This window comes from Pecten maximus, chromosome 6 (assembly GCF_902652985.1).
Source record: "Pecten maximus chromosome 6, xPecMax1.1, whole genome shotgun sequence".
In the NCBI taxonomy this organism is placed as follows: domain Eukaryota; kingdom Metazoa; phylum Mollusca; class Bivalvia; order Pectinida; family Pectinidae; genus Pecten; species Pecten maximus.
The window spans coordinates 11,816,479-11,831,970 of record NC_047020.1 but is presented as its reverse complement, the minus strand read 5'-3'; the positions used below and the strand labels follow the sequence as shown (position 1 = coordinate 11,831,970).

Here is a 15,492-nt window from a genome sequence, read left to right as displayed (position 1 = left end):
ATTTCTTAATTATGGTGTCATACTATAAAACTCCAGATAAGTTCATCAGTAAACCTGCTCTAAAGATTCAGCGCCAGGCTTACAAAGACTCAATCAGACATGGAGTGTACATAACCTCCAGTATTAAATCCTGAATGACCAGAACATCTAGTGGCTCTCGGTCAGACCTTGATCTGTTTATTATCTTCTGAATCTATACCTTTCATTGTAACTTGTATTACATGTTAGTTGGACATCAGTAACAGAGTGGACATCCAGAAAATCAATACATATATGTTGATCTACCATTTCCTGAGAATATATTGAATACAACAGTATTTGTAAGCTGATTTTTCTGAAAAAAGACACAAATATATCAATGCTATTTTATCCATATAACCAGCAAACAGAAACGGTCAAAAGTTCACTAGCTCCTCTAGACATTGAGCAGGTGGAATGTTGTACAATAATAGCTATCATAGAATCCCAGAACTGCTACGTGTAGCCCACAGAATAATGACAATCTTGCTATCTAATTACCAGCTTTTATATCAGCAAAAGATATAATCCTTTTTAGCACTGAAAACAGACACCTGCCTTAATCAAGAGGCAGCTATATAATAGATGTACCTTCCTAAGAGATCAATGTGATACAATCTTGCATTGAGAGACGGTACCTTAAGAGTAAATACAATATACCTCAATAAAGACACTTCATATCAATACCTGGTTAACCTTGACAGACCATTACAATAATAGAACTGTCATCCAGAGGGCCAACTCATACCCCCCGCCCCTCCACCGCCCCTCTGGTGAAAATTTTCCAACAAAAACCTTGCACATTTACACATTGTCCCTATCACTACTGTGTAGTTTGACTTGAAGCAGTTCACAGGTTAATGAGGAGTTGACTAGACAAAATTCCCCCTCACCCGAAAAATGCAGTATAGTGACCTGGTTACCATGGTAACCACAAAATTACAACATGATATAGATTAGGCACATCTATAAGGGTTATTGCCATTAAGTTTTGTTGAAATTCCCTCAGTAGTTTAGGAGGAGTAACCAGTACATCGTTGTGTCTATACAAACTGACAGAGAGACGGACGGACAACCTGATTCCAGTATACCCCCCTAATTTCGTTGCGGGGGGTAAAATAAATACATGTACCTGTCTTGAGAGACCACTATAATATAAATACCTGCCTCGAGAGATCATTATAATATAAATACCTTACTTCAGAGATCGCTATGTATTAAATATCTGTCTTGACAGCTAGATCCCTATAACATAAACTCCTGCATTGAGAGACCACTTATATTAATACCTGTCTGGAGAGACCACTATGATAAAAACACCTGTCTTAACAGACCACTATGATAAAAATACCTGCATTGAGAGACCACTATGATAAAAATACCTGCATTGAGAGACCACTATGATAAAAATACCTGCATTGAGAGACCACTCTAACATATTACTTACCTTAAGAGATCACTGTAATATAAATACCTGTCTTGAGAGACCAATATAGTATAACACCAATTTAATATAAACACCTGCCCTGAAAGACCATTGTAATATTTATACCTGCCTTGAAAGACCACTGTAATATAAACACCTGCCTTGAGAGACCACTATAACACAAATACTTGCCTTGAGAGACCAGTATAATAAAAAATACCTGCCTTGAAAGACCACTGTAATATGAATACCTGCCTTCAAAGACCACTGAATCATTAAAACTTGCCTTCAGCATCACCCACTTCCTGTTCAAACTTGTCCTCAACATGTATGTGTATTTACTTACCAATTACAAGTCTGCCTCACACAAATCAGCAACATAGAACCTTGAGGAAATCTAAGGCATATCCATCAACAAATTGCTAGTTCTTCTTCGATCAGAGAATAATTGTTATATCTCCTTTCAAATTCCATAACATCAAACCCCACAGATAAATTCAGACTGCCGTGTAATGTTACTTAGGAATGAAATCTAATATACATGTATCTGTACCTGTCTATTACATTATCACTACAATATATATCAGACAGCCCTGTACCAACTATTGACATTGTAAGCAATCCTATGGATTGTAGAACACTCAGGTGAACCACTAGAATGTAACACACATATTACTAGGTGGTAGAACAGAACAAATTCTGAGGGACCATTTTCTACATAAATATAATTACTACATGCGTTATCTTTTAACATATGCATAAAAGTCATCACTGCACAATGCCTGGGAGAAAACTGTTTTCCATCAAATTTAAACAACATTTCCATCAACATTGCCAGAATATCTATTTGCCTTTAAATGTCTCCTTTTCTAAATATAAGCAGCACATTTCTGTACTAAATTACACAACAGAGGGCACATCAGCACAGATCATCATAGACATTATAATCTGATATTTAAATACAACCATATTTTCATGTACGATTTAGTCCAGGAAGTCAATACTAAACTTTTAACAGGGTGAGATAGTAGGCTTATTGCTGGTGATTGACCTCAAACACTTTGTGTGGACTTGTTACCAGACATGGACTTGTTATCAGAGATGGGCTTATTACCAGACATGGGCTTATACTAGACATAGGCTTATTATCAGACATTGACTTATTACCAGACATGGGCTTATACTAGACATGGGCTTATTACCAGACATGGGCTTATACTAGACATAGGCTTATTATCAGACATTGGCTAATTACCAGACATGGCCTTATTACCAGACAAGGGCTTATTACAATGTACCAGACATGGGCTTATACTAGACATAGGCTTATTATCAGACATTGACTTATTACCAGACATGGCCTTATTACCAGACAAGGGCTTATTACAATGTACCAGACATGGGCTTATACAAGACATGGGCTTATTACCAGACATGGGCTTATACTAGACATGGGCTTATACTAGACATGGGCTTATTATCAGACATTGACTTATTACCAGACATGGCCTTATTACCAGACAAGGGCTTATTACAAGACATGAACTTTATAATTACCAGACATGGACTTATTGCCAGACATGGACATATCACCAGACATGGCCTTATTACCAGACAAGGGCTTATTACAAGACATGAACTTTATAATTACCAGACATGGACTTATTGCCAGACATGGACATATCACCAGACATGGCCTTATTGCCAGACAAGGGCTTATTACCAGACATAGGCTTATTACCTGAAATGGTTTTATTTTAATCGCCAAATTAAAATGGTACTCTAGACTACTTTTCTGATTATAAGCTTTCCATTAAGGCATTCATTCAGAGTACCGATATATATCTAAAATGCCTGATGATTAATAGCATCACTACATAAGATAAGGATATGACTACACAAGAAAACTTTCAATAATGCTGGCAAATCCTCAACTTACGAAACACTTGTGAACAGAAATTTACACAATTACCACTTAAAAAGGTAAATGAACATGAAGGTCTGAAGATAAACCATCTGTACAAACTGGTATACCACACTGGTATACCACACTGTTATAACTCACTGGTATAACACACTGGTATACCACACTGTTATAACACACTGGTATAACACACTGGTATAACACACTGGCATACCACACTGGTATACCACACTAGCATACCACACTGGCATACCACACTGGCATACCACACTGGCATACCACACTGGCATACCACACTGGCATACCACACAGGCATACCACACTGGTATAATACACTGTTATAACACACAGGTATAACACACTGGTATAACACACAGGTATAACACACTGGTATAACACACTGGCATAACACACTGGTATACCACACAGGCATACCACACTGTTATAACACACTGGTATACCACACTGGTATAACACACTGTTATAACACACAGGTATAACACACTGGTATAACACACTGGTATAACACACTGGTATATATTACACAGGTATAACACACAGGTATAACACACTGGTATATATAACACAGGTATAACACAGGTATAACACACTGGTATAACACACTGGTATAACACACTGGTATAACACACTGGTATAACACACTGGTATATATTACACAGGTATAATACACTGGTATAACACATTGGTATAACACACTGGTATAACACACAGGTAAACCACACGGGAATAACACACAGGTATAACACAGGTATAATACACTGGTATAACACACTGTTATAACACACAGGTATAACACACTGGTATATATAACACAGGTATAATACACAGGTATAACACACTGGTATAACACACTGGTATATATTACACAGGTATAATACACTGGTATAACACACTGGTATAACACACTGGTATACCACACTGGTATAACACACTGGTATACCACACTGGTATAACACACAGGTATACCACACTGGTATAACACACAGGTATAACACACTGGTATAACACACTGGTATAACACACTGGTATAATACACTGGTATAACACACAGGTATAACACACTGGTATAACACACAGGTATAACACACAGGTATAACACACTGGTATAACACACAGGTATAACACAGGTATAATACACTGGTATAACACACTGGCATAACACACTGGCATACCACACAGGCATACCAGACTGTTATAACACACTGGTATACCACACAGGTATAATACACTGTTATAACACCCAGGTATACCACACAGGTATAACACAAAAGTATAACACACTGGTACACCACACTGGTATATATTACACAGGTATAACACAGGTATAATACACTGGTATAACACACTGGTATAACACAGGTATAACACAGGTATAACACACTGGTATAACACAGGTATAACACAGGTATAACACACAGGTATAACACACGGATATATAACAAACTGGTATTACACAGGTAGGTATAGCACACTGTTATAACACACAGGTATAACACAGGTATAACACACAGATATAACACAGGTATAACACACAGATAATACAGGTATAATACACTGGTATAACACAGGTATACCACACAGGTATAACACATGGATATATAACAAACTGGTATTACACAGGTAGGTACAGCACACTGTTATAACACACAGGTATAGGTATATCATACTGGTAGGTAGAACACACTGGCAGTTTACATGTAGGCTATAAGGACTTGTGGCTGGTGTAGAGACCAACCAACCAATTGTTTTCCCATAGACCTTAGTGTTAACGTTTTGGATTATTTCATTCAAATTCTTAAATTAAATATGACGATTATGGTTTATAACAAAAGTTTAGGGTCTGATATAACACCTAATCAAAAAAAAAAGTTGGGTCCTTCAGCTCAAATTTTCTCCAGGGTAGCCATTTTGAAAATAGGTGAATTTCGCAGTAAAAATTCTCAAAAATCTTAAATGTTTACCTGTTTACTATTATTACGTGAACTTTTGGGAAAAAAACCAATCGGACTTAAGAAATTTATATCAACATTTCTTATTGATAGTTACCTATCAGGCTACATATCTATTTTCTCACTTCATAACATACTGGCCAATCAGTGGCTGCCAGACATTTTATCCTTGGCTCAACGTTCTATACACAGGGGCTGTTTCAAAAATATATTTTTTCAATTGGTTGGTTGTTCCCAAGAGCTGTCAGAAGACAACATGGCTCATCAAAAGAGTTAGGATTTGGAATAAGCTTTTAAAAAGTAGGTCAAAGGTCACAGTCAAGGTCAGCAGGTCGGCAAATGTAGCAATAACTCCACTGAACTTTGTCTAAAGAAAGGTGTCTGATCTACAGGCCACTAATATAATAACAAAGGCATCAGTAGGTCTGTGAATGTCTGGTAAACTTTCAGGTGAGAATGATAACATGAAACATTTCAATTCCATTGCAACAGTTGTGTATTACCTTTACTACACATGTTATTTTGGAGGTAGGATTATAATTCTAATACACAGTGAGGTCAGAGTACTGAAGTGAGCTCAACACACTTGGTAGGATGATGATATGATTTTAGGTACATTTGTAGTAGTAGTTATAAGCTGCTGGTATTTATAGGAAAATCTAATACTACTTAAGTGGAAATTTCTGTGGTGGTCTTTTTAAAGTGTGTAAACGGCCAGCATCTAACATTCCTGTGATTAGTGTTGCTATATATACTGAGATGTTAAACCTACAGGTGTAACTAATATCTCAAGGTCACTCACTGTTATACAGAAAGATGAAGGTATTCTAGGAACTGTTTATCTTATTAGGCATAAGAAATAAATAAACACTTAATTCAGATAATGTTATTTCTCCGACAGCCTGAAACAAAATCAATTTTATCACATAATAACTACCATGTTATCAGTGGCAGTTTCACAACATAAATTGTGTTGATAACATCTAACAGAGCTGTGATTGCATTAACATCATCAAACAAATAATTGGTTCAAGTGAGAATATTACCATTTTAGATTTAACATAATTCTGATGAAATCTTGTTTTCATAAGTGTTTGCAAAAATGTCTAGGTTATGTGCAAAACAGAATCTAACATTAATTTCCATTTCATAGTAAATTCATAAAACTTTTCATATTTATTTTTTATTTCAGTCTGCGAACCTCTACCCTCTATATATACTGACACATATACTACCGATCCTGTAAAACCTACAACCATATCAATATTAACAATACCACAAAAGGAAACTAACCCAAGGAACAATGCATGCTTACAGATATATATGGCTATATACCAAAATGTACAGATCTCTGTGAGAACTGCTAAATCAATGACACAAATATCTATATGCACCAGTCTAAATTAAAGAGTCTAATATTTCTGGTAAAAGAGGTGTGTGGGCAAGTCCAAGAAGGAAATGACAGACCCTCAACCCAGAAAAAAACCCAGTAAAACTGACCAGCTTCCTCTCCTTGTGATACTAAACCAAATAGAACATTGCAATACTGACAGCATGAATACAGCTGGGGATCAATATATGTACAAAAGGAGCATGTTAATTGTAGCACCAAGGCAAGTCATTACTGGAATTACATCATTACTGATTAGTACAGTATAGGTCTAGTATATGTAAAGGTCTACACGGTTATAGCATGGGTTGAATGTTACATATAAAGATGACCATTATGGGTTTATGACAGAGGCCATGTATTACATATTGTATAAGATGGCCTAGATTATAACACAACCTTATAATCAGACTGTTAAATGTTGCATAACATAAATAACAACATCATATACTTAACATAAATTTCAATATCATATACTCTTAACATGGATATCAACATCATATACTCCCGTTGTTATATACAACATAACAACACCATGATATAGTATATACTCTGGTTGTTATATACAACATAATAACAACATGATATAGTATATACTGTACTCTGTTATATACAACATAATAACACCATGATATAGTATATACTGTGTTATATACAACATAACAACACCATGATATAGTATATACTCTGGTTGTTATATACAACATAAAACAACATGATAAAAAATATACTTTTGTTGTTATATACAACATCACAACACCATGATATAGTATATACTGTGTTATATACAACATAACAACACCATGATATAGTATATACTGTTTTATATACAACATAACAACACCATGATATAGTATATACTCTGGTTGTTATATACAACATAAAACAACATGATAAAAAATATACTTTTGTTGTTATATACAACATCACAACACCATGATATAGTATATACTGTGTTATATACAACATAACAACACCATGATATAGTATATATACTCTGGTTGTTATATACAACATAACAACACCATGATATAGTATATATACTCTGGTTGTTATATACAACATAACAACACCATGATATAGTATATACTCTGGTTGTTATATACAACATAATAACAACATGATATAGTATATACTGTACTCTGTTATATACAACATAACAACACCATGATATTGTATATATACTGTGTTATATACAACATTACAACACCATGATATAGTATATACTCTGTTATATACAACATCACAACACCATGATATAGTATATATACTGTGTTATATACAACATTACAACACCATGATATAGTACATATACTGTGTTATATACAACATTGCAACACCATGATATAGTATATATACTCTGGTTGTTATATACAACATAACAACACCATGATATAGTATATACTGTGTTATATACAACATAACAACAACATGATATAGTATATACTCTGGTTGTTATATACAACATAACAACACCATGATATAGTATATACTGTGTTATATACAACATAACAACACCATGATATAGTATATACTCTGGTTGTTATATACAACATCACAACACCATGATATAGTATATATACTGTGTTATATACAACATAACAACACCATGATATAGTATATACTCTGGTTGTTATATACAACATAACAACACCATGATATAGTATATACTCCAGTTGTTATATACAACATAACAACACCATGATATAGTATATACTCTTGTTGTTATATACAACATAATAACACCATGATATAGTATATATTCTGGTTGTTATATACAACATAACAACACCATGATCAAGCTCTGGTTGTTATATACAACATAACCATGATAAAGCTCTGGTTGTTATAATCTGGACTACTATTCAGACCATATGTTATGAAGTCAGTCTCGTAAGACAGACATATATCCGTTGACTGCTATGTAATCGTGACATTGTATGATCTGGCTTCAGTGATATAACCTACCCATCAACATCCTATGATTCTGAAATAAACTAAATATAACATGTATACAACTGAAGTCATCAATTCCTTATAATTAGTGTTAACATATAGGTAGAAAACATTAAAAAGGGTCTACTGATGAAAATTGATGCATGAATCATCAAAAAATATTCAAAGGCGAATAATTTGACTCAAAGATACCCTCTTTAAAAATATTCACCGTACCGGGTAAGTCAGCAAAACACTTTTGTATACAGATGAAGATGAAGAAAGTAACACTGTAATCCAATTGTACTACAACACTATGACCATCACATATGTCCCTTTACACACTGCGGTCACATACCTCGACTATCTATAATGATTCAGGCAGTGTGGTGTCCTGTGGTATGACACCTAGCAGTAAAACAGAAAATGGATATAATCTTTCCCTCAGGCCACCATCTTATGCCACTTACACATGTAAATATCCCTAGGCTATATGAAAACAAAATGAATCCATCTCAACCATTTCAGGCCCAACACAATATCACAGATTATGTAAGGAATTCCATATCACACATTACTAACCTGGAGTCCCAAATCAATGTATCACAGATTGGCCAGTAATATTTTACAAGTATGTAGAATCTGAGCACTTACAATAAATATTTCCTGATTTGAAAGCTGAGTTTTGATGCTGTATTTAAACTAATAAGAGCACCTATTACTATAAGCAAAACCCATTTTTTTTTCTGGGAAATTAAGCTAGTCCATTAAACACTTACTTACTTGACTAATAGCTATCTGTCAATACACTATACAGACTGATAACACTGTAGTGGTACTAGACTGGGCTGTCAATACGCTATACAGACTGATAACACTGTGGTACCTAAGACTGGGCTGTCAATACGCTATACAGACTGATAACACTGTAGTGGTACCTAAGACTGGACTGTCAATACACTATACAGACTGATAACACTGTAGTGGTACCTAAGACTGGGCTGTCAATACACTATACAGACTGATAACACTGTAGTGGTACCTAAGACTGGACTGTCAATACACTATACAGACTGATAACACTGTAGTGGTACCTAAGACTGGACTGTCAATACACTATACAGACTGATAACACTGTAGTGGTACCTAAGACTGGGCTGTCAATACACTATACAGACTGATAACACTGTAGTGATACCTAAGACTGGACTGTCAATACACTATACAGACTGATAACACTGTAGTGGTACCTAAGACTGGGACTGTCAATACACTATACAGACTGATAACACTGTAGTGGTACCTAAGACTGGGCTGTCAATACACTATAGACAGATAACACTGTAGTGGTACCTAAGACTGGACTGTCAATACACTATACAGACAGATAACACTGTAGTGGTTCCTAAGACTGGACTGTCAATACACTATACAGACTGATAACACTGTAGTGGTACCTAAGACTGGATTGTCAATACACTATACAGATAACACTGTAGTGATACCTAAGACTGGACTGTCAATACACTATACAGACAGATAACACTGTAGTGGTACCTAAGACTGGACTGTCAATACACTATACAGACTGATAACACTGTAGTGTACCTAAGACTAGACTGTCAATACACTATACAGACTGATAACACTGTAGTGATACCTAAGACTGGGCTGTCAATACACTATACAGACAGATAACACTGTAGTGGTACCTAAGACTGGACTGTCAATACACTATACAGACTGAAGCCTCCTATGGGTAATGCCCTAGTTTACCCTTATGATGTAGTCCCAATAATACTGAGGATTTCCTGTCACATGTATGTATAGACTCTATGACACCCAGGAGTCTGTGTCAAGTGTGTAGACCAAATAACACCCCAGAGTCTTTATGGTATAGTCCTTATAACACCTACAAATCCCTATGCCTAATTTTTATGTTATAAGCCTAAAAATATCAAGAGTCCCAAAGCTGAATAAATATACTGTATATTATTGTTCCAGATCACCTCTGTACTTCTGCATTATCATTTAAAAGTTTATATAAGGAAATTTCATATCTAGATCATCACAAGAGAAAATTAAATTCTTGGCATACTTTACTAAGTGTAAAGAGTAGTTATAATTAAGTAAGGTCAAGACCATACACTTATACGTAGTGATATAGTCAGCTATAACATCTATACAGCCAGTAGATAGTACAGCACTGAGAGCCCTATTATATTTACCCATTACAAAGGATCTAAAGCTGTAGCCAATCACTTTACATTTAGATCTGACCATGTTTTACATACTTACTTGTGTATTGATGTAGACAATTAAAACATGGTGGCCTCTACAGCTATAGTCTGTCCTTATATTTATATAATACAGCATCACCCACTTTTGTTCATTTACAGATTTAATAAGTCAATGGCTTACAGAAATATGTTTTCAAAATACATCAGAAAATTATAATCAGGCAAAAACTTCTAAGTATAATGGAATTACTTAAGGGTAATAAATATAGGGCTATCCTGTAGGACATGATCGTCTTCAATCTAATTCTCAGCAATGAACACTGGCTTATCACTGGCTTATCATACAGTGTATACACTACTGTACTACCTCCTCCAACAAACTACAATATAACACCAACATTCAGATGGTGACATCAGAATTTTCCTCTACAAACCAAAACAAACTTTTTGCAACAGGAAAAACTGCTTATAAATGAAGATATATAACAAACAAAGACATTTGAAGGAATACCAATCCCCATATTATTCAATGTTGACCAATATGCAAGGACAATAAAAATTTATTCATAGTAACAGTGACCTCAATAATGACCTCAGCTGGTTGAACAATGAACTCCTATAAGAGGTGATTGTTGTAAGTATATGATTGAAGTTTCAGGACAACAAGATCATTAATGAAATCAGTATAGACATTGAAAATCTATCTATAGTAGTAGGGACCTCATTTTTGACCCCAGTAGGTTGGAACACCAACTCATTTAAGAGGCGATGGTTGTGAGTAAGTAATTATATGATTGAAGTTTCAAGATAACTGGATTATTAATGAAGTTAGTAGAGTTAGGATGTTGGAAATATATCTATAGTAATAGTGAACTTGTTTTTTTTACCCCACGTGATTGAAGTGCCAGCTCATACAAGAGATGAGTAATATAGGATTTCAGAACAACTAGACCATTGATGAAGCCAGTAGAGATAGGGACGTCAAAATTATATTTATGGTAACAGTAACCTAATATTTGACACCAGATGGTTGAAACACCAAATCACTAAAGAGATCCTGATGGTTGTGAGTAAGCGTATGAAGTTTCAGGAGAATTGATTCATCAATGAAGCCGGGCGGCAGACAATAACATCCTTCTAAACTAGATTGAAAAAGATTTTTTTAAATGTTACGTATAGATAAGTGATAATATACATGTACAGCCCGCTGTCATATTTCCTAAAATCAATTCAGGGTATCAATTTACAACAGTTGTTAAAAATATAAAATGATGCATAAAACAAATAGTTTGAATTAAATTTCCTGAAGGCCATAGAAAAATTTGTTGTGATTTTTTAAACATAAGGATAAGGTCCATCGAAGATGACAAATTCAGCTTCAGGTATATTTTTATGTCAATAACAAATGCTATTCATCTCGAAAGAAATCAGTCAGCGTAATATATCATTATTCTTCATAAGATTACAATAAAACTATAACATGTATAAGGTATTAACACTGTTATCAGTTTGTATGGACTCAGGCACTTGTAAATAATAACTCGCAGTCATCATCATCACTTGTTAGTGACTCACATTTAGCATCACATGTTAGAGACTTACTCGTGATCACTGTCACTTGCTAGTGACTCAGTCATCATCACTGTTTATGACTCATATCCATCATCACTTGTTAGTGACTCATATCCATCATAAATTGTTAGTGACTCACATTTAGCATCACTTGTTAGTGACTTACTCACTGTCACTTGCTAGTGACTCAGTCATCATCACTGTTTATAACTCATATCCATCATAAATTGTTAAGAGACTCAATCATTGTCACATACTAGTGACTCACAGCCATTACTTGTTAGTGTCTCAATCACCATCACTTGTTGAGGACTGATAGTACTACCATCATCATGTGTTAGACACACACTCAGACACCATAACTTGTAAGTGACTCAGTCATCATCACCTTCCATTTACTCACAGTCATCATCACCTTCCATTTACTCACAGTCATCATCACCTTCCAGTGACTCACAGTCATCATCACCTTTCAGTGACTCACAGTCATCATCACCTTTTAGTGACTCACAGTCGTCATCACATTCCATTTACTCAGTCATCATCATTTCTTAGAGACACACTCAGACACCATAACTTGTAAGTGACTCAGTCATCATCACTTTCCAGTGACTCACAGTCATCATCACCTTCCAGTGACTCACAGTCATCATCACCTTCCAATGACTCACAGTCATCATCACCTTCCAGTGACTCACAGTCATCATCACCTTCCAGTGACTCACAGTCACCATCACCTTACAGTGACTCACAGTCATCATCACATTCCAGTGACTCACAGTCATCATCACCTTCCAGTGACTCACAGTTATCATCACCTTTCAGTCGACTCACAGTCATCACCTTTCAGTGATGCAATTATAATTAGTGCTGGGAATCGCCATGATATTGAAGATCGATTATCGGGCTGTCAAGATCGATCGATAATCGATTTTCGGCTGGAAATGGTTTTTAATTAGGTCCGACCACGTGTTAATTAAATTCTGGAAAGTCCGGATTCCGTCATATATTAGCAAATTAGTATAGCCTTGTACAAAACGCTGCACCGACCACGATTACGTAAGGAAGCTACAACGCTTGAATTCCAGGCGTGTTTCAAGCGAGACATAACAAGAACAAGCGAAATGGATGTTTTATTTTGGTTTATTGAAAATAAAAGCATTCATAACAACAGTACGTATCTGAATAACGTCAGCCATTCAAATAAGAAACATATGAAACGATCTATTCATAGCCAAATTTCACAATCGATCTTTTAAGTGCAAAATCGATTATCAAATCGATCTTGGGTCCAACTCGATTTAATCGATGTTTCCGGTTATCGGTACACCACTAACTATAATCATCATCACTTGTTAATGACTTAACTCATTAACTGAACAATATATTGTGTCAGACATTGAGGTGGTGATTAAAAGATTGGCCACTTTTTAATACTCTTGTTTGGCTCACTCTTGCAGGTTTGTTTTAAATTACAAGATCGGATATTATATTAATTGTAAAATTTTACCATGCTACATTGTGTAATGGTTAATGTGAATCACATATCCTCAGTGATCATAATGATTAAAATTGGTTAATCTTGATGTAATAGAGAGGTTAAATTGCGATTTATAACTTAATATCTAAGGTGACAGTACTTAAATACGATCAATTTTCACAAAAAAAACTATTTTCAATAAACGCTTGTGTACATTTATTATATAATTATCAAAAATATGTAGTCTTAGAATGCATTAAAAAAAAACCAGTAATATAATGTTTTTATCTGTAAATTAATGACTTTCAATTTACAAGTCTTAAAGGACAAAAGAATAAACATTTCAATTTCTTGAATATTGTTACTTTGTTATGCTATTAAAAATGGTGCATACAATTAGCCCATGCTAATGTTTTCATATGAAAGAAAAAAATCTAGACCATAGAAATTCTTTTCTAAATACAAATTCCACAGATCATTCTTAAATAATGGCAGCTCATTTAAAGTGTGGAATACTGAAAAATTCAGTCCATGACCGTTTTGGGTATTGACATTTGGATAAACAGGAAGCGATAATTATAGAGACGACAAAGCGTTCTAAAATAAGTTCATGTGAGCTTCATGTAATAATTTTGCTCTTTGAAACACCCTTCAATATTCTTCCTTTGATAAAACCGTAAATGGATCTGCTTCATACTTCTACTTCTTCCATATGGTACTGGCCAACTTCAACAATTAGGAGAAATGCCAAAGAGGAGTGAAATGGAGTAAGATATTCTATTTGTATGTATATTAGCTAGGATATAAAAGTTGGATAAAATAGAGACAGAATCATATTCTGATTTTTTTTACAAATGAACAAAATGCTTGTTTAGTGTCACCTTACCCATTCACCATCTCCATTTATACCTGGTGCAATTTTATTAATATGAGCATAATAATTATAAGTTAATGACAGTACGCTATTTTCATACACACAAAAAGAAAGAAAACACATCACATATTTCTATTCTACCTAGACAAAACAACGACCATTTCTTGCTGGGCGATTACTGAACATATAATCATATACAGCGAACGTTGGGTGATTATTAGCAGCATTGATTAGTTTATACAATACATACACAATGTGTAATTGGGGCCGTGTAATTGTGTGCACTCTCAATGTTCATGGAGCTTCAGTGTTCTATCCTGTAGAGAAAAGACTGATCTACCCGACAACGGTGTCTTATGACCATCGCATGCTAGCACGATTCCGTGGTCGTGCTTATTGGTGACCAGTGGCGATAATGTCACTTCCCCGATCGATAGCGATCATTCACCGCTAACCTGGCACCACCGGCAAAACGTTGAATGGTACATCTGCTAGTAGCTCTGACGATTAGACGAGATGGACCCCGGGGTTTAAGATACTTACCTTCGTATCTGTTACCGAAGTCAGTGAAATCTTGTCTGTTTGTCATAATGTGCTGGTGGTTATAAATAATTTACTTGAGCGCACTTCGTAAGGATAATAAAAGCCATTCTTATGCTGTGA

At 35.0% G+C, this 15,492-nt stretch overlaps 1 protein-coding gene across 1 annotated transcript in view; it reads right to left on the bottom strand.

The window, feature by feature from the left end:
* LOC117328971 (probable phospholipid-transporting ATPase IA) overlaps positions 1–15,480 on the bottom strand; it is a 120,455-nt gene extending 104,975 nt beyond the window's left edge. The window contains exon 1 of the mRNA XM_033886617.1: positions 15,373–15,480. Coding sequence (XP_033742508.1) covers positions 15,373–15,418 — 46 coding nt within the window. The 5' untranslated portion in view covers positions 15,419–15,480. The remainder of the gene's footprint in view (positions 1–15,372) is intronic.
* Between the last annotated feature and the right edge of the window lie 12 nt (positions 15,481–15,492).